Below are 23,453 nucleotides of genomic sequence, written 5' to 3'. Positions count from 1 at the left end.
AATATACTTTTAAAACAAACTGTTTAAATTGTTCTTATTCTGTGGCTGCTTGGATGACTGATATACTTCCATTGTCCAGAAGAGCACCCTTACCAGCAGATCTTTTGGTTAAGTACACATTTTGTTGATGCCTATTTGGTAGATTTGCTGAACTATTTTGTAAGTGGCTTTATGCACTGAATGGATTAGCCCTTTAATTTTTTGTGTGGAAAGAAATGTGAATTCAAAACTCATAAGCAAAACTTCACAATTTCTCAATCTAGGATATTAGCACCTCTTGTACTTATGACCTAGTCTCAACACATTTCATGAAGTGACTGCATTCTTTGGCAGCAAGGCTGTCCCTCATGTACTAGTATGTATTCCTAAAGATTCACCTCAGCCATCTGGAGCCTTATTACAGGGGTCAGAGTCTGGTTCTCTGTATAAGTATATACCCAGTTCTTCTTTCCTCTAGGTTCAGAGTACACCTCCAAACAGTTCTCCTAACTTGGGTGCCTTCTGTAAGCTGGTGGGAGAGATATGTCACTGGTAGGGTCTGAACAGATGTGAATGTATTAGGGAGAATGAACAGAGGCAAATCCCATCTCTGAAGTCTGATGAGTCTACTGGGGTTTCTAGCTGGAAATATGTTCAGGGTGATGATATAGGAGTATGAGTTTTGGTAAATAAGTGCAAGCCAGGGAGAAATCAATAAAATATTTTTAATGCCTATGATTTCTTTTATACATAAATTGCAAAACTTTCACCTGTATATGCAAAAGTAAATTCTCTTGCAGGTCAACAGCACCAGGTTAACAAGCTAAGCTACATAAATGTTTCTAAACTTGTTTAGAAACAATGTTTATGTAAAAGACATGATGGATTTAATAACTTCAAAGAAATCTATATATCCCATTCTTAATCATACACTAAAACCTGAATATTTATTTCATCACATTCACTCATAAAATAAATAGTCTAATATTTTCAGCACATTGAAAATAAACCAACCTCTCTCTTCATATATTTATTCTCTTTCCAAACATGTTTTGGTCTCCTGCTATATCTCAGAAATGTACTAGTAGCTGCTTTTAAGTTACAAAATACAAAACAGTAATTTATTTCTTGGAGAAAATCTTGGGGATTACATTTAAAAAAAATGAAATTTCTAGTTCCCATAGACTTTCTTTGTTAACAGTCTTTGAAGGTTTTCACGGCACACATGTAAGGCTGCCTGTGACATGTGGTACCCTGGCCTCCAAATGGACATAATTGCATTTATAGTTTAGAGACAATACAAAGACAAGTCCTGAAAGTAGCCTTAAAAGAAAGTGCCCTTGCTTTGACATAGCAACCATCAAAAGCAGGCGGGACTGTGCAATCAGAGGCATATTGAGTTTTATGAAAACTACTTTCCTTTCACATCATCTGTTAGAGAATACCAAACCCATGATCATGTAACATTATTACAATCATGAAATAACATTACTACATTCGTGCATTAACATTATCCAATAAAAGGCACATCTTCAAATATTGAATTAATAAAATCTGAAAGTCAAAACGGATGATACATTGAAAACCAAGCACTTAATTTGTAAACCTTGCTAAAATAACAGCCCATTCCAGTTTCTTCAAAGGTTTGTGAAGTTTGTGGTCAGGAATTGCAGAATAAAATGGAAGACAGGATTTGGAAACAAGGCCAAGATTAATTTAAAGACTCAGAACTTTAAAAAAATGAACCACAGAAGTGCCCTTTTATAATGTTGATGTTGCAGATTACTAAAAATCAACATTGATATTAGAGAGGAAACATTCAGAAGTAATAGACGCATAAGGACACAACCTGACTTTTTACCAAGTTCTGGAACTTTTACCTCGCACAATGGTGCCTTTTTCTGTACAAATGTCATTGAGTAAAGTGCTAGAAAACTTTAAGCCACTAAGAATCTTTCAACTATGACAAGCACTTGATTGTAATAGACAATTTCAATATTGAAAAAAAAATTAATCCAAGAAAAATGCGTTTGAAAGGGTGGAGGAGGTACACGGCAACAAAGGAAATAATGTTCCAAACCTGTTTTATTATATGGAACATCACACTACCCTCAAACCAATTTCACTGAACTGAAGGTATTTGAGATCTGTGAGGCAGTTAATAGGATTTTCTGCCACCAGTGTAACAGTCTATGTGGAGCATTAGGAAGGGTGCTATTCCTAGTGATAAAGACACCTTTCATTGGACTCAAGTTCAAAGTTAACTCTTTGCACTTTCAAAATTTGAAACTCAATTCAAAATGAGTCAGGGTTAAGAGACTGAGTCCCGGGGTCAACTCATTAAGGAAGGCTAAAAATGGTCACTTATAATATCCAAACTTGAAAAATAAAGTTTTTTGAATAAAAAGTAATAGCACAAAACAAATTTTGGACCTACTAAATAGTAAGGATTCTTTGTAGGACAACCTTTACTACTTAACCCCCACCATCCAATAGCTTCAAGCAGCCATAATCTTTATTGTAGAAGTGTTCTGTAAGCTTGTGTCCCTCTGACCCCAACCCTCCACATTTAGCCTCAAGGACAAACGTTCTCTATCATCATCATATCTCATTTTCTGTCACTGACTTTCCTTGAGACTTTGCTTCTCTCCAGCTAGAACCCAAGTCAGCCTGAGAATTGCTTGCATTTGAGGCTTGAGAGAGAGCAAGTCTAAAGAAAGGTGAGAATGAAGCAAGTTCCACAGCCCAGTACACCACCAGTAACAAAGAACATCCTTTTCAACCTGGGCAAACAATCTCTTCACAGTGCATAGTTTGAAATAAAAGTGCAATATGAGCAAAAAGAGGTGATGGTGCTCTTGATACACATGAATTTAGTTTTTGGTTTTTGCCATTAATTGCTAAGTAATTTTAAGATAAAAATGCAGTCATTAACATCAAGAAATACAAGGGCACCTTCGATTCCAAAATACCTTTATAATGGGGGAGTATGGGTTGCCTCACGTGTCACTTGCTTATTTTTTTTTAAACTATTACTCTTTCAACTCTAATCTTTGAATAAAATATTTTTTCTTCAATATAAAATGACTTTTTAGATAAAAATCAGCACAGTAACATTGTCTATTTTAAAATAATTCTGAAAGGAAAACTTGGAAAAGAATATTCTTACACCAAATGGCATAACTTGTTTTTTAACTTGAAATTTTTTTTGTTAATTGCCTAATTACCTAAATCAGTGAATAAGAATGCTCAGCATCCAATAAATGAATATAGAATACAATATAATTTATTCTACTTTTTACTTCAAAGTCACAGAGATAACATCCATATAATTATAAAGCTTACTCTACATTTTCAAGTTCTCAGTCCAAACATATAGATTAGAACAGGTCACTTTATTGCTGGCAACATTCATGGAAGGGCCAGATTTCTCATAAAAAGACAAAATAAGTTTGGGAGCCGGCCATTGCCCTACTCACCCATCAACAGATTTATGGAAGAGGCAATCTTTTTTCCTTTTTAAAATAGCAAAGGAACAAATGATTGGCTGCCTGTTGAGTGGGCCCCACTTTAGAGTGCATAGCTCATCAGGATCAAGGCCGGCACCTGTGAGCAGTTAACTTCCTAAGAACGCTCACTGGGAATTATGTCATCTGCACTACAGATTTCACCCCGAAAAGTATTTGAAAATACTTTATGCTCAAAATATACAGTATCCATTCCTTGTCCTTGAAGACCCAAGTATAAATCTAAAATGATAATGGGCTTCTTCACTCTGTAGGCAGGACTTCTTTGCAGCAGAGTCGCTCCAGAGTTTCACAAAAATAAAAGCAGCAGCTAACGCTTTTTCAGTTTCTTGACCTTTCGGCATTTCATTGCTTCTTCCTCCCGTCTCATTTCCTCTAAGTCCTCTTGCATACCTAGTCTTAGACTGTTAAAAAAAGAAAAAGAAAAAAGGTATTTATCAATACTACTACATCGTCAGCTTTTCCCCCCTACCAGAAAGGGACTGTTTGTTCTAATACTGCTGGTAGTATTGGAGAGCAGCAGGTTATCCACAAAATCTGCTCTGCCGCCCCCTATAAGCCAGCTGCTTATATAGGGTAAGACAAAGATTCTATTTTCTTTAAAAAGCAAGAATGAAATTTCCATTGGGAGCTCAGATGGAATGTAACATGCACTCAAAATTACTACCAAGACCCATGCCATTACCTCAAATTATAGTGGAAAAAAGACCTCACAGCTTGTGTGCTGTTGCTCAGTTGTTTGAGCATTGACCTTATGAACCAGTGGGTAGGTCATGGTTTGATTCCCGGTTAGGCTCCACCCCTGGTAAGGGGTGTGCAGGAGGCAGCCGATCAATGATTATCTCTCATTGATGTTTCTATCTCTTGCCCTCCCTTCCACTCTAAAATCAATAAAAATATATTTAAAAAAGAAAAAAAACCTCACAACCTCAAAATTTTATTTTCCTCTTAAAGTAGTAAAGTAGAATTATTTCAACAGATCTTAAAAAATAAATAAATACTTATACAAAATAAAATAACATTCTATGCTTGCCCCTTTCCAATACGTTAGCTTGATAACCTAGTTACAAGACTAGTGGATTGAGACCGACATGAATTATTTCACCAAGTTAATGCTATAAATCAAAGTAATCATTGGTTACCACTACCCAAGAAATTATCATTAGTTTGCTACCAGATAGCCAAACAGGAATCAGAGGGAATTTAATATCCCTTATCAGGTCCTTGAGGCCAGCAGTGGAACAGGGTGGGCAAGAATGAGATGTGTCTGATGTCAAAGGGAATCAGGATGGGGAACAAAAAACAAGACCACGCTCTGCTGAGATCCCAGGTGGCTTCAAACAGTTGTGTGTCTACATGGATGAAGCACTGCCCCTAGGCAATGTGTCAATATTATCTTAATCCTCACAATACCCCAAGCAGTAAAAACAGTATATTCTCATTTTACAAACAAGAAAACAAGAAATAGAAAAGCTAAGGAATTTGTCTAAAGCCTCACAACAAGTAAGCAGGACAGAATTCATATTGTGTGGCCCAAAGCCCCTGCTCCCAATGGTACGACTGAAGCAGCAAATACGAGTTTTCAGGACATGCCAACACAAATGTAAGTTTTTTACTTACCTTTTTGCTTCTTCCTTCTGCTGTTCTCTCCAACTACTCTCCATGTAACGTAAGGCATAATCACTTTCATCTTTGTATCTGAAGAGAGGAAATCAAAATTGTTTTAAAAAAAGAACAAAAATTCATTTTTCTAAAGGAACTAAATCCTGCTCTTAAAAATCAACATCTTTCCTTTTTTAATTAGCATGTTATGCTTTTATTATTATAGATTAACATCTTTTTAAAAAAATATATATATATGTTTTATTGATTTTTTTACAGAGAGGAAGGGAGAGGGATAGAGAGTTAGAAACACCAATGAGAGAGAAACATTGATCAGCTGCCTCCTGCACACCCCCTACTGGGGATGTGCCCGCAATTAAGGTACATGCCCTTGACCAGAATCGAACCTGAGACCTTTCAGTCCACAGGCTGAAGCTCTATCCACATAGCCAAACTAGTTAGGGCTAAAATCAATATCTTGACAACTAAATCAAACATGCTTAGGGTTACTCTTCCTTGCAAAGAAAGGGTAGAGGTGGATTTCTGAAGTAAAGACAAATTAAATGAGCCCTTATTACTACCAGAAGACAACTATTCCCGAATCTAATGCTGATGAAGGTACCAATCCAATGCTTACTCAACTCACCTCTACTTACATGATAGTTTATATTAAAATCCTGAAAGCACAATATATGTGAAAATTATTTTGTTTAAATCTCATTTGAATTTCATGACCATCATGAGGTAGGGAAGGACTTAGAAAAGAGACTGAAGCATATAGGTTAATGGCTTGATAAAGAATATATAACTTAACTAATGTGGTACAGCCTTTCTGTCTTTCTGTCCTATATACACACCACTACATTTAATCCTTCCAAATATCATCCTACCTAATAAGAGTAATATGCAAATAACCATACCTTCTCTACACCCACAAACCACACCCACCAGCCAAACCCTTCCTCTCTGTAAAAAATAAAATGTAAAATTAAAAAAAAGAAAAGTATATCTAAATATTCTTTAGCCTTACTTTTTTCGGTCATAGCCAAAGATTTCACGAATGTGCTTGGATATTTCTTCCTGAGATTCTCCTTCATCTTCAATAAAATCATCCATTTCAGAGTCATAGTCCTCATCTTCCTCCTCTTCATATTCTCGCTGTCTTTTGTAACCACTAGGGAAGGGAATCCTTTGAGGACCTAAGAACAGAAAAGCCATTATTAATAAAAGCATTAAAACTTAAAATAGCTCCCCCCCCCCAAAAAAAAAAATTATAATAGTCCCAACAAAGTTCTATGTAAATTCACAGTTTGAGAACTCATTAAGATGGTCTTCTCAAAAATCTGAGCCAGCAAGCTAGTGCAAGGCATAAAGTCTTTCCTACATCATCCCTGATGCTTCATGGTATCCACAAGGATTAGAATTCCTGTATATCCCAGGACTTATTATGTCTTACATTTTCTAGCTTAGTAGTTTCCATTCTTCTGGACTTAAAAAATTTGCAACATTACAAAAATTACAAATAGCTATAGGATCACAAAGAAAAGACACCATAGGTAACAATCTATCTATTATCACCATTAATGTCATTACATTTTTAAAAAGTCCAACAAAGTAGGAAAGATTCTCAGAATTTTTGTTAACTGTTCAAACTGAGTAAAATTTTACTTTAGGAAAAATTCACTATATTACCCTTATTTTTATCATTTTTCCAAAAGACTGATTAAATTTTAGCAAAAGATTGACACTGATCAATAGACCAACATCTGGGAACTGCTTTCTTGTCCCTGATTACAGACATTCCTTTTGTTCTTCTAAAGTTTTAATATTCATGGCTTGTCTCATTAGCTCAGAGCTTCTTTCTCAGCTTCGGCATTACTGACATATTGGGCCAGATAACTCTTTGTTATGAGGAAGCTGTCCTGTGCATTGTAGGATGATAGCAGCATTCCCGCCTTCTGTCTAGCAGATGCCAAGAGCATCCCATCCCCAGTGGTGTCAATCAAAAATGTCTCTAGACATTGCCAAATGTTCACTGGGGATCAAAATCATCCTTGGTTGAGAACCAATATTTTAGTTAAATTGGGAAGTTAAAAGCATGGATCAGAATCTCTTGTTTCTTTCTATATTCTCCATGAGAGGCCTGGTACCTGAATTTGTGCACAAGTGGGGGCTGGTCAGCCCCGACTGGTGTGTGTGTGTGTGTGTGTGTGTGTGTGTGTGTGTGTGAGAGACTGCAGGCAATTGGGAGGCCTGCCTTGTCTCCTGGTCAAACTCCTGGTTGAGGGGACAATTCGCACATTAGCCTTTTATTATATAGGACTAGAGGCCTGATGCACAAAATTTGTGCAAGAGTAGGCTTCCTACCCCAGCTACCGGCACTGGCTTCCCTTTGGCACCTGGGACTCGGGCTTCCCTCTGGCTGCCGGCAGGCACCCAGAACCTGGGCTTCCCTCACAGCCCCAGATTCATCAGGAAGGACATCGGTCTAATTGGCATGTCATGCTTTTATTATTATAGATGGTGCTCAACAAGCACTTTCACAAGTACTTATTACCATGAAGAACTATGACCAAGCAGCTAGTAGGTGCCACCACAGTTCCTGGGACAACAGAATCCTAAAGAACTAATAGCTAGAGCTTTAATGTTGAGCACTCTAAGAAGAAGAAACACAAGGGAAGTCTAAAAGAGTTCCCGGAATATACTGGTACTTAACAAATATAAAAATGTTATGAATAAATAATGCACCAAAAGGCTTCAAGCTTACAAATACACTCCAATGCTTGAAGACAGGTCTCTCTAGTCCTCATGAAAAGGTGAATTCACTCACTGAACGATTTAGGCATATACACTCACTGTCTTACAAATCACAGAGCTAAGGTTATTAAACTTGGAAACATTACTGGGATAAACACAGAGGATCTAGGTAAGTCTCTTTCTAAAGACCTTTCCAAGTTATGATCACTAAAGGAACTCTCAGGCACAGACAAAAAAAAAAAAAAAAAAAAAATCAAATCAGGTTTCTGTCAATATACGAATACACACAAAGGAAGATTATAGGGTCTCTGGTTATATTTTTAAAAGGTGTGTCTTCCAGCCGGCACCGGTTTGGCTCAGTGGTAGAGCGTCGGTCTGTGGACTGAAAGGTCCCGGGTTCGATTCCGGTTAAGGGGGTGTACCTTGGTTGCGGGCACATCCCCGGTAGGGGGTGTGCAGGAGGCAGCTGGTCGATGATTCTCTCTCATCGATGTTTCTAACTCTCTATCCCTCTCTCTTCCTCTCTGAAAAATCAATAAAATATATTTTTTTAAAAAGAAAAAGAAAAAGAAAAAGAAAAAAGGTGTGTCTTCCAATTTCCTAATGACAGATACTCTTAGGGAGAGGGGCATTTTTACCTTGTGCAGATCTGTAGCCAGCCAAGGAAGGCTTCATTCCATTCATCTGTCCATTGCTGGGCCGGGTAATGATATTCTTAGACGATATTGTTTCTGAGACAACGGTGCATTTGGGTCTATGGGGGGGAACTGAGCTACTAACTATTCGCCCAGGTCCCAAGCTGCTCACTGGTCTTCCAGGGCCTGAACTACTGACAGTCCGTCCAGCTGGAGCTGAGCCACTCACTGATGGCCCAGGGCCACTGACTGACTGCCTGGGGGGCACTGAGCCACTCACTGGCCGTCGGTCATGTGGACTGTGCACAGGCCGCCCGGGGCCACCAGAGTTTACCAGTGACTTCCCAGAACCACCTGAGGCACTGATGGGTCGCCCAGAGCCACCTGTACTGCTGACTGTCCTTCCAGGAGGATTTGAGTCACTGGCTGGCCTCTTGGTCCCACTGACTGATCTCTCAGATCCTGAGCTGGAGCTGCCATTCTGGCGCCTGGGCATGGAGCTAGAACTAACCGTAGGCTTAACATTCACTAGGTTGGGCCACCCAGGAGCTGGACTGGAACTGCTGCCTGGCTGCCTGACACCTGGACTCTTAGTCTTATGTGGGGTGACCACGGGTCCAGGTCTGGAATGGCTAGGATGGGGGGGAGATTTTTTGGCTTTGTGCTCAGTAACAGGTTTCTGCGTTCCTTTAGCAGAAGTCTTTGGAACACTTGGTGAATGGGTGCTCGAGCGGGTCTTTCCAGCGCCATTGAAAACGGGCCTGTCATGGTCCTCCCGAAGCGAGCGTTGGGAGCAGTTGCTAGGTCCTACTTTGGTCTTCTCTCCTGGCATGGATTTGGATGAAAACAAACCTAAATGTTTCTCATTAGCTGCGCTGGGTCTGGATTTCTTCTCAGCATGAGGGGCGGGAGTACCCTTGGAAGAAGGATGCTTGTCCCCAGAAAGTCTGTTAGGTTTTGTGCCCATACTTTCTGTCTGAGAGGGTGCCTTTTTGGTCAGAGGTAGTCTTGCATCTGCCTCAGGTGTTTTTTTCCTGTGCCTTCGTTCAAGAAATTCTCGCTCCTTAAGTTCCTGTGCAGTCATAGGCCTCTCTTCTGTTTTTTTCACTACCTTGATTTCCACTGGTTCGTACTGCTTTTTCTCAGCCAGCCTGAGTAGTTCAGTGAAGTTCATGAGTGGTGGGGCACTTTTAAGGGGGGCCTTTGGTTTACTTTCAACTTTGGGAGGAGGTTCTTGCTCTTCTTCATATTCTTGCTCTGATGCTGCTTGATTGTATTCTAAGAATTCTTCCTCTTCTTCCATCTCATACTCTTGGTCTGTTCCCTGATTATGGCTTTCCATTGCCTGTCTTTTCTTTGACTTTTCCTCAACAGGAACCCCATTGTAACCATGGAAATTGTCCTTTGTCCTCTTAGCCATAGCTCTTGCTTTCTTGTCATGTTTTAGCTCAATTCGCTTTTTCACTAGTTCTTCTTTTCTCCTTTTTTCCTCTAAGGCTAAAAGGGACAAAAAACAAAAAACAAAAAACACACACACACATATTTCAAGGTCTCAAGATAACAGTATGTTTATAAAAAATCAGTTGGTGGTCAAAACATAAGCACATGTAGTTTGAAACAATATAGTTTGGCCCTAGCTAGCGTGGCTCCGTGGTTAGAGCGTCGACCCACAAATCAAAGGGTCAAGGGTTTGAATCTATTGTGGGTTCCCAGCTCCAATTGGGGCACAGGCAGGAGGCAACCAATCAATGTGGCTCTCACATCAATGTTTTCCTTTCTCCTCTTTCCCCCTTTCCTGTCCCTTTCACTTTCTCTAAAATCAATGGAAAAAATATCCTCCAGTGACGATTAACAAAAAACAATTAAAAAAACAAAACACTAATACAGCCTGCTGGCATGGCTCAGTGGTTCAACGTTGACCAATAAACCAGGAGGTCACAGTTCAATTCCTGGTCAGGGCACATGCCTGGGCTGAGGCTTGATCCCCAGTAGGAGCAGCACAGGAGGCAGCTGATCAATGATTCTCTCTCATCATTGATGTTTCTCTCTCTCCCACTCCCTTCCTCTCTAAAATCAATAGAAATATATTTTAAAAGCGCGCGCACACACACACACACACACACACACACACACACAAAATCAGTTTGAAGACATCTAGGAATCAAATGAGAAAGTCATTTGAATGAGTATCAATTGAGTCATCTTAAAACAATGAGTGGGTCACATATGGGTTTTTCTATATGACTAAGCAAGTGAGACTTGACTTCTAACTTTAAGTATAGAAAATAGTTCATACCAAATAAATATACCAAGTTAAGGGAACAGTAGTACTAACTTAATAGTTATTAGAATCCATGAATACTTAAACTTATTGAATCAGTTTCCTTCTCATGAAGTAAAATTACTTCTTGAGTTTACTGGTTTTCAAAAATTGCCTTTATTTTAATTTTTAGATAATACTTTTAATAATAACAAAAAGAAATTAAAATACGAAATAGGCTAGAAGGAGATTCAGAACCAAAGTCAAAGAATGGAGTTCTTATAGGTGTTACTATAATCAACTGGAAGATATGATCACTTTTCCCAAAAAGCTTTTATTTAAGAGGGAATAAAAGATAACACCGTTACAAATGATCAATACAAGAACATATGACCCGACTAGTGTGGCTCAGTGGTTGAGTGTTGACCTATGAACCAGGAAGTCATAGTTTGATTCCTGGTCAGAGCACATGTCCAGGCTGTGGGCTTGATCCCCAGTAAGGGCTGGTGTGCAGAAGGCAGCTGAACAATGATTCTCTCTCATCATTGAAGTTTCTATCTCTTCCTTCCTCTCTGAAGTCAATAAAAATATATATTAAAAAAGACCCATATATACTGCTATAAATAAATACAGTTGACTCATACACATTCGCAATAAATCCATTAGCCTGTTAAGTTATTACGAATAATATCCATTGGAAAGTATAAGCTAGCTGTGATGGTGGAAGACATAAAAATTAAGAATAAGCTCTGGATGGCTTGACTGCCCACGCAAAGAAGGGTGGTGGGTTTGATTCTGGTCAAGGGCATATACTGCCTGGGTTTCAGATTGGATCCCTCATGGATGGCAACCAATTGATTTGACTCTCTTGCATCTATGTTTCTCCCTCCTTCCCAGTTTCTCTAAAATCAATGGGAAAAATATCCTCACTGGAAGACTAACAAAACAAAACAAAACAAAACAAAAATAACAAAATAAAATTGAGAATAAGGCTAGAGATAACGTACCTTTTCGTCTGAGCTCCTCCTCCTTTCTTCTGAGAAAAGCTTGTACAGCTGCTGATTGGACACCCTTAACTTTTGGGTCTTTTTTGGCAGGACCTACTGCCAAACTATACCTTTTCTACAAAAAAAAAAAAAGTAGAAGTTATAATCAATTCAACTTTAAAAATATATTGTCTATTAGGTGTAAGACACTGTGGCAAGCAATAGGAGGTGTAAGTATTGACTGAAATACCTATTCTGAATAATTAAGACATCAAATAACCCACATTAAAGCTTTTAGCTATAAAGGTCCAGGCTAAATATGATTATAAATGACTATTTTTATGTGCAGTTTATCTCAAATAATGCATAGATGAGAAATTCAGAAAACCTAAACTGAATGCTAAAAAGTAAAAAAAAATAAAATAAAATAAAAAAATCACCACTTGGAACAGATTGCTTTAAAATTCTGATTTTAAGAAATCAGCCTTCTCCATACAATGAGGCCTTACTGGAGGTGAAGGTTTTTCGGCTGGGCTCCATGACAGCCTGTGAGACCACTTTCAGAAGAGAGACCCAATTTCAGGCAACAGTGTACTGCGGACTGTGATAGTTAACTTTTTGTGTCAACTTGACTAGGCTAAAGGATTCCCAGAAAAATAGCTGGTAGAACATAATTTCTGGGTGTATTTGTGACATTATTTCTAAAAGATTTAAAGATCACCATCACCAGTCAATATAAAATTTTTAAAAATCAGCCTTCTTCAGAATTAAGTTCAACTTTTCAAACAAGCAGAAAACACTACTACTCACACCTATGTTCTTTTCTGAATACCCTACTCCAGCTGATTTTTCTAGTAGGGACTCATGGCTACATGGTTTTGCCTACAACATGAGATTTTACTCTGACCAACCAAAAAGTGCTAACATTATCCTGACACAGATGCTACTTCTCTGGGCTTCACTTCTTATGTAACTGCATTGGGAAATGACTAACACTAGAATATTGTTAATTTGAACTGTGAAAAGAAAAACATTTTCATTTTATAAGTAACTATCATTAAAGAAGTATGATAAACATCTAATAATTCACACGAAGATGATTCATCTCTAGGACCATCCATATTAAATGTATGGGCTAGGAAATAGTAAGATGTTTAAAGTGCCCTCCCAAATTTGTTTTATTACAAGTAAACAGATGATATTCTTTTTTTTTTTTTAAATATATTTTATTGATTTTTTACAGAGAGAAAGGGAGAGAGCTAGAGAGCTAGAAACGTCGATGAGAGAGAAACATCATCTACCAGCTGCCTCTTGCACACCCACTACCGGGGATGTGCCCGCAACCAATGTACATGCCCTTGACTGGAATCGAACCTGGGACCTTTCAGTCCACAGACCAACGCTCTACCCTGAGCCAAACTGGTTTTGGCCACAGATGATATCCTTATCCACTGAACCTGTTGCTGTGTTAGTTAAAAAAGAAACACTAACTCTGAGAACAAATTCAGCTACATAGGAACCAAAAAGTGATTCCCAAAGTGTGTATGAAATTCCTGGAGGAAAGTCAAAGGATCCATGTTTACCATATGGCTGTCAAACGCAAGGCATCTTGAAACAGGCTGGAAGTTCCAGCTAAGTCAGTCTACTAACAAGCAACTGGCCAAGAAGGCAAGCCCTAACCAACCTGAAAATCCTGCATAATAACAATGCTGAGAACTGACACATCCCTGACAGAGAAATCCCAAGGGCATCCGGAGTTCTTTCCCAGTCCTCTTGGCTGAGTCATAATGAGATGCTTTAAAAAAAAAAAAATTCTTATCTTTGTAAATTTAGTTGTATTGTAGATCCTTTCCACAGTGGATTGGGGCCCAATCCACTTAAGGAGAAAGGAGAGATAAAGGGAGACTGAAGAGGAGCAGTGAGGAGTGGCTTTGCTACTTGTAATAATCCCATCACCTATCTCTTGAAGTTTCAGGTTAAAAAGAAAGATGTTTATCCTAATTGCTTACCTAACTAGGTATATAAAATTGTCCTGGATTACAATAGATTTGCCTGCCAAATCAAAGCTTATATACAGTGTTTCCCACAGAAAAATGCCAATATACATGTTAGTGTTAATTTACTTTTAGAGAGTCTTTTTTTTTTTTTAATTTGATTTTTAGAGAGAAGGAGAGGGGGAGAGCGAGCAACATTGATGTGAGACAGAAACATCAATCTGTTGCCTCCCACATGTGCCCTGATGAAACGGAACCTTGATCGGAATCAGACCTGCCACCTTTGGGGTATGGGACAATGCTCCAGCCAACTGGTCCACACCAGCCAGGGCAATGTTAATTATTTAAAATTAGAGGCCCAGTGCACGAAATTCATGCACAGAAAAGGGGGGGGGGGTTGTCTCCTCAGCCCAGCCTGCACCCACTCCAATCTAGGACCCCTTGGGGGATATCCTACTGCCAGTTTAGGCCCGATCCTGGCAGTTGGACAATCTTGGTCCGCTGGCTCCTAATCACTCACTCACTCACCTGCCTGCCTACCTGCTTGATTGACCCTAACCACTCTGCCTGTCTGCCTGATCGCCCCTAACCATCTCTGCCTCAGTCCCTGCCACCTCAGTCAGGAAGAATGTCTGGAATGACGTCCAGAAGGTCATTCGGCTGTCGGTCTAATTAGCATATTATACTTTTATTATTGTAGATTAATTTTAAGAAAATATGTAGACTTAACACTATGACTTAGTATTAATATTACAGCTTTACCTCAAGTAATAATATCTATGAAGTGACAGGTTAGAAGGCTAGTTATATTTTTCCAAATCATATCACAATATATAACTATTTTTAAAAAATAGCTATTAGAATAAAAAGTATTTGTGCATCAGTTTAAAATCATGGCAGAGCCAGAGCTACCTATACAGCACTTTAGGAAACACAAACTAGGAATTTAAACACAGGAAAGGCAGAGCACAAGGGAGAAACAAGGAGGGGGTTTTCAGGAACTCAGATTCACTGAGAAAAAAAATCCTGCTCTATCCGTGTATCTTAGCTGGTTCCTGATATGTTAAGATTATAGGTTAGATCTCCTTTCAGGGCACACAAGAATCAAACAATGAATGCTTAACTAAGTGGAACAACAAATAGATGTCTCTTTCTCATCAATCAATAAACAAAAATTTAGAGAGGAATTCCTAAAGCTAGCATAAAACTGACCATCAAAGCCACATATTGTATATTTTTCTTTCAAACTATTTGAGAAAGTATTTTTCTTTCAAAGTTTTTATCTGAGCAATTACCCCCTTCACTTTATATAAATGAATAGGGAAGTCAACACTGACTAACGGATAAAAAAATTACATTACCATCATTTTAAACTTACTTACATAATTGTCATTTTTTAATTTCTAGGATATTCTGCTTTTACTCCAAAAGAATTAAAATGATACCCTTGTCGAAACATTTAATGGGCATAAAAACTATGATCTCTTAATTAGTTAAACCATAGAAACAATTCTAATTTCTCAGTTCAAGGATATTAGGAACTACTTAGAAAGCATTCTCTGAAAGGTATCCTCTTGGCCTTTGAAGGTATCTATTTTCAAATTTAATAGAGTGAAGTAAAAATTCATGGGGGTTTTCAAAATTTTAAAAAATCTTATATACTTTGTATAATCACTTATTTAATCATTTGCTTATGGCCTATACACTTTACCTCATTTTATAATATCTATCACTATGTAATGTTACACTGGGTATATGATTTTATTTATATGAAATATCCAGAATTGGCAAACTCATACAGTATATTAGTAGTTGCTAGGGCTGAGTGGAGAGAGAGATGGGGGAGAAATGACTGCTAAAAGAGAAGAAATTATTTTTGAGGATGATGAAAATGTTCTGGAATCAGCCTAGACCAGTTTGGCTCAATGGATAGAGCGTCGGCTTGGGGACTGAAGGGACCCGGGTTCGATTCCGGTCACGGGCATGTACCTGGGTTGCGGGCATATCCCCAGTAGGGGGTGTGCAAGAAGCAGCTGATCGATGACTCTCTCTCATCGATGTTTCTAACTCTCTATCTCTCTCCGTTCCTCTCTGTACAAAATCAATAAAAAAAAAAAATGTTCTGGAATCAGATATTGGTGATGGATGCACAACTCTATGGATTTTACACATTACGTGGGTGGGGTTTATGCTGTGTGAATTATATCGCAATAAAAATGTTGAAGAAAGCCCCAAGCTGGAATTACAATATATTCGGTTACAAGGCAGAATAACTACTTGGCACTTTCCCCTACATCAGATGGTCACATTTAGCTCTAGCAGCAGCACATCAAGATGCTCCCACCAATACTGAATCTGATTCAAGGCACCAGGCTGCTTCATCATTTCAGCTTCATGAAAAGCAGCTGGACCAGAGTTTCTTTCATCCTAAGTATATCCATTTCATTATACTGTAAGCCAGCTTAGTCATTCTGCTGGACCCCAATGAATGATCCAAAACAATGAAGCTTATACCATTTAAAAACAGTATTGGAGATTTTGCCAAGGTTTATAATTTTAAAGCCAACAGACTTAGAACACACTAAGTCACTTTAAAACATATGTTCCTTGTATTGAGACTATATTGTCATGGTCATAGTAAGAAAATTGGGGGTGGGGACGGGAAGGTGGAGTAGGGTTTAGAGGGGATAGTGATGAATGGAGACTTGACTTGGGGTGGTGAACACACTAGCCCTGTCACTTTATTAACTGTGTGACTCTAGGCAGGTTTCTACATCTCTCTGGGTCTCATCTGTAAAACAACTTTCCTTATATGGTTATTATAATGGTTAAATTAATATGTATATAAAGTGCTTAGAACAGTGTCTAGCACAGAGTAAGCACTATAAATGTTCATTGCTATTGCTATTATTATTCAGAAAGAGATTATCTAGGTAATGATGAGGAAGAGAAATAATTTCTGTGGCGATGTTAGTTTCTAAAAGACCGTTGCCCTAGCCCTGGCCAGGTGGCTCAGTTGGTTAGAGCATCATCTGGCATACCAAAAGGTTGCAGGTTCCATTTCCGGCCAGGGCACATACTTAGGTTGGGACTTGATCCCAGCAGTTCACATACGGGAAGCAATACTGATCAATGTTTCTTTCTCTGCTTCTCTTTCTTTCTCTCTCTCAAATTTTAAAAAAAAATATATTTTATTGATTTTGTACAGAGAGGAAGGGAGAGAGATATAAAGCTAGAAACATCGATGAGAGAGAGTCATCGATTAGCTGCCTCTTGCACACCCCCTACTGGGGATATGCCCGCAACCAAGGTACATGCCCTTGACCGGAATCGAACCCGGATCCCTTCAGTCCCCAAGCCGACGCTCTATCCATTGAGCCAAACCGGTCTCGGCTCTCTCTCAAATTAAAACAAACAAATCCTCAGTTGAGGATTAAAAAAAAAAAGGCCGAAATCGGTTTGGCTCAGTGGATAGAGTGTTAGTCTGTGGACTGAAAGGTCCCAGGTTCGATTCCGGCCAAGGGCATGTACATTGGTTGCAGGCACATCCCTGGTGTGGGTGTGCAGGAGGCAGCTGGTTGATGTCTCTCTCATTGATGTTCCTAGCTCTCTATCTCTCTCCTCTCCCTTCCTCTCTGTAAAAAAAATCAATAAAATATATTAAAAAAAAACAAAAACAACAACAAAAAACCCTTTCACTAAAATACTGGTTGAGAAGTATAGCTCTAGGCTAGAAATCCATATTTCTAGGCACTGGAAAAGTCATTTTCAGATCCAAAAATGAGGAGCAATCCAGTTATAACGATTATAGATCAAGTTTTACAAAGTGACAGCCTGTAGAAACTTTATTGTTGGCTCATACTGTTTGTTTGTTTATTTATTGATTGTTAATCCTCACCCAAAGATATGTTTTTCCATTGATTTTTAGAAAGAGTGGAAGGGAGGGAGTGAGGGAGTGGGAGAAAGACAGCAATAGGCTGCCTCCCACAGGGGCCCAAATTGGGGCCAGGGATGGAAGCTGGGGTCCTGAGGGTCAGATACTCTAACCAATGAACCAAACCGGCCAAGGCTCATAGGGTTCTTTAAAAGGAACTATAATTACTGTAATAAATAGTAGGTTTCTTTAGAATATGTGTGCTTTGTCACCTATCATTTTACATCCAGACTACTTGAAGAATTTACACTATCTAGCTCCTGAAGACATCTGTAACTGCCATCCCAGGTTCCTGGGCTCCATTTTCAGCACCTCTCTTTTTCTCAAATCCTTATATATCTGGCACCAAGTGAAGGCTTCCCCTTTACTTTTTGGTTTGAGGGTCACATCAGAACTATTGTTATCTTGTCTGGAATGATTTTCACAGTTTCACTGTGAGAAAGACCATGTAACCTGTCTCATGCACTGCAAGCCATTAAATATAGCTATTTGAAACCTAGAAGAACCCATAATCTAAGCTCTACTATTCTATCAAAACAAGACAAATGGTTTGTTTTTGCTAGAGGAAGGCAGGGAGAAAAACCTTAAGTGTATGTTTATAAAAAATGTCTTTTGTTTAAATATAAGCAGAGCTAATGACAATGACTGGTTACATCACCTTGATCAGCTGTTATTCTGCACTCAGTTGCCCACTGGGAAATATAGTGTGCCAAATATTTCTAGGCATGATGCAATCCTTTCTTTGTTTTAACTAAAACATTATGAAAAGATCTAATTATTTAAAAAAGAAAACAACAGAAAAAAGAAAGATGTCCCATGGGGAAATAAATGTTGATTCTCAAGCCAGGTAACCACAGGCACCTCTCAAAAATAAAGCCCTGCAAAGACTTGGAAGTGGCTGTACAGGTGTTTCAGATTTTACTAGTAGCCTGCCTTGGATTTCAATCTAATCCATGCTAATGGTATCTTCCTGTAGTAAAGGTCTGCCATAGGAATTCTGAAGACTAAATCTGAACATCAAGACTGACAGGATCCGAATGGAAGGAAGATGGGGAAGAAGATGGCTAAAAAGGAAAAAGGAATCATGGACTAGAGAGGGATGGTGATGTCACTGCCAATAATGGCAAAGACTGGTTCTAGAAAATCAATCAAGCAAATTTATGTCAAGCTGGCTGTGTGAATATGGCTTGAAATGTTTCTTGATTTGGATGGTGGCTTACAAGGTTTTTTTTTAATTTTATTTTTATAAGAATCTATATTGCCTTGGCCAATTTGGCTCGGTGGATAGTGTCTGCCTGCACACTGAAGGGTCCTGGATTTGATTCCAGACAAGGGCATGTATGTCAGTAGCTGTGGCTGCAGGTTGATCCACAGGGGTGCATGTGGGAGGCAACCACATCAATGTTTCTCTCTGTGTGTCTCTCCCCCTCCCTTACACACACTCTAAATAAATAAAGATAAAAAATAAAAATCAATGGAAAAATATCCTGGGGTAAGAATTAACAAACCAAAAAACAACCAACCAACCAACCACACCACACACACACAAAAAAAACCAACAAAAAAGGACCTGTACCATATGTTATAATTTTTTAAAAAGGAGACAGGGCTTGGGAGACTCTTCAGACATATCAATTAGGCTTTATTTCTTTAGCCGGTGTGGCTCAGTGATTGAGCAGCAACCTATGTACAATACAAGGAGGTTACCGTTGGATTCCTGGTCAGGGCAGATGCCCAGTGGGAGGCATGTAGGAGGTGGCTGATCAATGATTCTCTCTCAACATTGATGTTCCTATCCCTTCCTCCCTTTCCCTTCCTCTCTGAAATCAATAACATTTTCTTTTTAAAAAATATGGCAAAATATTGATGTATGTTAAATGTGAGGTGTGGGCATATAGGTATATGTTATCATTCTATATGTTTTACAAGTTCCAAAATTTTTTAAATATATATTTTGTAAAAATATGTCTCTCCAGTTGACTTAAAAGAAAAAAGTATCCTCCAAACCTGGAGGTTATTATGCCAAGCAAAAAAAGCCAGTCAGAGAAAGACAAATACCATATGATCTCACTTATAGGTGGAATCTAATGAACAAAATAAACTAACAAAATAGAACCAGAGGCATGGCTACATGGAACAGACTGACAGAAGTCAGAGGGAAGGGGGATGGAGAGACTGGGTGAAAAAAGATGAAGAGATCAGCCAAAGAACATATATGCATAACCCATAGACACAGTGTGGTAACGGTGGTGGAGGAGGGCAGGGGGCAGGGTGCAGGGGCTGGATGGAGACGGTTAAAGGGTTAAAAGGGGAGGGGCATCTGTATTAGTGCCAACAATATAAAATAATAAAGAATCCTGCAGAAAGAAAGAATTTTTCCTGGGCCTTATTATGTATACATTGTTTGCATTGGTGTGCTCCAAAAGACTTGACTTCAAGCTAATGAAGAATGTAACTTAGAATAATTAGGGTGAATCAAGTTGAATCAAGATCACAGATTAAATTTAAAGTTTTGCCTCTACATCAATTTCTCTTGTGATGTAAAAAGATAGGATTATAATGCTGCCAACTAAATCAACTTTTAAGCTTATTAGCTTTTTGGGGAAGGGTAGGGAAAAGCAAGCTTTCATAACATTAAATTTTAAATGACCTCACCAATTTACCTGTTTATCTTTCTGCTTCCAATCTTTATTATTCAAATCATAGGCAGCTCAATAAATAAAGCATATATTCTGAAATTTACAGTTATTCTGAAATCTGTTCTGCTCTAGCAACATTTTGCTTTTCTAATGGTTTTTAGAATAAGAAATGATTAACTCTTGGCCCTAGAGTGTGGTCCTGATACTCTATCCCAGGTCAGGGCACATACAAGAAGCAATTAATGAATGCATAAAAAAGTGTAACAACAACAAATCGATGTTTCTCCCCATTCAACTCTCTCTCTAAAAATATGTATATAAATTTTAAAAAGAGCCCTGGTTGGATAGCTCGTTTGGTTAGAGTGTCTTCCTGACACACCAAAGTTATGGGTTCGATCCCCCATCAGGACATATACAAAAATCAGCCAATGAAGGCCTAAATAAGTGTGTGTGTGTGTGTGTGTGTGTGTGTGTGTCTTAAAAAAAGACTAATTCTCTTACAGACTATTCCTGGGCATCAGAGATAGGATTACCACCTATTTTTCACCTACACTGAAACTCAGAAAGATCTAGAAATAAATATGGACCTAACACAAAGATCCAGTATTACAAAATTCAATATTGACTTGTCTAGGAAATTTACAGATGTAGGAAATAATTCTGATGTTCAAGGTTTCAAAGGTTTAAGCCCAGAACCTCAACCTGCATAGCTAATGACTCATGGCTTAGGGAATGATTAGTAAGAGTACTTGGGATGGAGATGGCTGGACAGATAATAAATGGATATAAGTTTTATTTATCAGTTATTTTACTATAATCAGATCACTGTTTTCAAAAGTGAGACAGCATTAGAAGACAAGAAAAGTATAAGAGAGAAAACACACACAAAGCGTGGAAATAAACAAAAATTCTAAGAAATGCAAACCGCAGTGAGAGAGCAATAAATTTCAGATGAACTGACTTTAACTGAGTTCTACGTCTCAGTGCTCAAACCGCAGGTATCACAATGAATTTTTATCGGTTTACAGCTGTCTTGTGGGTACCATCTGAGGACCCAGAAATGATTAGTTTATGCAAAGCAGCCACAACTCCGCAAACCAGGCACTCTCTACCATTTCAGCGTTTTGACTTTAAAAGCCGCTGCGAATTCTAGCGACTTGGCAAACATTACTAAGCAAATGAGACCTAGATTTCAAACAAAGACAGATCCGGAAAGGCCACAAGTAAACGGAAGCTAAAACTTAGCTCTCACCCGTGCTGTTGGCCAAGGATTTCGTGGAAATCTGCTCCATTTATCTTTCCAATACAAAGAAGTGACTCTCAGGAAACGATAACTTAATCACTTCATTTGTTAAGTGGGTGGGGCCACACATCATTAGAATTTGTTCGTGGGGGAAAAGCACGAAATGTTTGACCCGAAAATTCGGCGGGAAATCAGCCAAAAGGCTTATCAAGCCAAGTCTCTAAAACCCCCGAACTCTCAAATATATTTCAATACATACTTTCTCCCCACTCCGGCCAGAAGTTTATGCCGAAAGCAAGGAAAATGCAAACGCTCGAGCCCACCGTGTGCCAGGCACCAACTCCACTCATCAGCTCTCACGCAACTGCAGCTGCGGAACCCCCAAACCGCACAGCCCTTTCCTGCGGGGGCACCTGAGCGGGCAAAACCCCTCACTGGAAGGCTCCCAAGTCATCTCAAGCCCCTCTCCACCCCGAGTTCCCAGCAGTACGAGCCCAAGAAAAGTAAGGGAGGGTGTGTTTCACGTCTTTCCTCCCTCGTAGCCGACGGGAGGATGGACGCCTCGAAGTTCCCACCCGATCGATAACACATTTCCAACTTTAAAATTTCCATCTCTGGGGTGTCCCAGCGGCTACTTACCGGTACGCTGCTAGCTCCTTGTCCTTTAGAAGCTATCATGAGAATTTCCCTGAAATCCATGTCGACCGGATCGGATGGGAAAGGGGCCAGGCTCTCGGAGAGGAAGGAGAACGCGTCCCACCCCGGCGGCTGACTGCAACCAAATGAGCTGGCTCGCCAGCCCCTTCCCTACCTCTTCTCCGCACGACCACTTCCGGCGCCGTGTGCCCGCCCCCCCTGCCTCAAGCGGCCTATATCCTTACAGGCCCATCGCTGCGCTCGCGAGCCCCCAGCGTAACTTCCGCTTTCAGGCTGGAAACACGTAGGCACGTGGTACGTGGCTACTGACGTCAACTCGAAGGGGCGGGGTCAAGCCCTTCAATGACCAAGGAGACGCGGCCCAGTAAGCGGAGGGGCGTGGCTATGGCAGAGCGCCCCATTCTAGCAGCACCTGCGTGTAGCCTGACCATCTCGGTGCTCCGAGCAAGCTCCGGGTTGTGGGGGGAAAGCGAGGGGGTGGGGTTGACCTACCGGGCCTGGGTTCGTTGTGCGTCACGGGTGGACGCTCAGGTCTGAGGCTGCGGTGCCTCCTCAGCAGCAGAACCGGCAGATGGCGAGCAGGGGGGTTTCGTGACTGGTTTCTAGGAGCTCACGAAGCCGCGCAGGCGCACACCACACGGACTGCCTTGGATACGCGTTACTCATCGCTAAGCACCTGGTGCTCATCACCCACACAGATGCGCGCATTGCGCGTTTAGAGGCTCCCGCTTACCGCTTCTGCACCATTTATTTAGAGAAACACCTAGGGCAGCTAACTGTGTTTTGGTCAGTGAGAGCAGGAAGGAATTCCTCACATACAGATCGAGCCTGGACATAGTTGGCACGTTGAAAAACACACACACACACACACACACACACACACACACATATATATTAATATATATATATACTCCATATTCATAGTCATTGGGAGTCCAATCCTGGGTTCCTTTTAGGGCTTATCTAGGGTCTATAAGGTCATCTCAAGTCTGTAAAATACACTTATGAGGCTGATTTGGAAACAGGCTGGGATTGATTGTAAATGGACAGTAGGGATCTTTTCACTGTGATGGAAATATTCCATGACTAGATTGCGGTGATGGTTGTCCTGTAAATTTACTAAAAATTATTGTACACTTAAAACAGGCGAGTTTTGCAGTATGTAAATTGTATCTGCATATAAAGCTGTTCAAAAATATTAGGCAGCCCTAGCCGGTTTAGCATAGAGCATCAGCCTGTG

The 23,453-nt window shown here is 39.7% G+C and overlaps 1 protein-coding gene across 3 annotated transcripts; it reads right to left on the bottom strand.

Moving 5' to 3' along the window:
* Positions 1-689: 689 nt before the first annotated feature.
* Positions 690-22,488, bottom strand: SPTY2D1 (SPT2 chromatin protein domain containing 1). 3 transcript variants are annotated; one of them, XM_045577960.1, is made up of 7 exons: positions 22,196-22,488; positions 13,330-13,541; positions 11,768-11,882; positions 8,504-9,997; positions 6,139-6,307; positions 5,127-5,204; positions 690-3,910 (listed from the first exon to the last, which is right to left on the bottom strand). In XM_045577960.1, exons 2-7 carry the CDS (start codon positions 13,330-13,332, stop codon positions 3,817-3,819), a joined length of 1,953 nt encoding a protein of 650 aa, XP_045433916.1. In that variant the 5' UTR covers positions 13,333-13,541; positions 22,196-22,488; the 3' UTR covers positions 690-3,816. The 3 variants fall into 3 exon arrangements, with proteins under 3 accessions (XP_045433916.1, XP_036282624.1, XP_036282627.1); XM_036426731.2 differs by lacking the exon at positions 13,330-13,541; XM_036426734.2 differs by lacking the exons at positions 11,768-11,882; positions 13,330-13,541.
* Positions 22,489-23,453: the final 965 nt, after the last annotated feature.

This window comes from Pipistrellus kuhlii, unplaced genomic scaffold, assembly GCF_014108245.1.
Source record: "Pipistrellus kuhlii isolate mPipKuh1 unplaced genomic scaffold, mPipKuh1.p scaffold_m20_p_9, whole genome shotgun sequence".
NCBI classification, from domain to species: domain Eukaryota; kingdom Metazoa; phylum Chordata; class Mammalia; order Chiroptera; family Vespertilionidae; genus Pipistrellus; species Pipistrellus kuhlii.
Note: the sequence above shows the minus strand (reverse complement) of the source record. Positions and strands in the feature narration are given on the sequence as shown.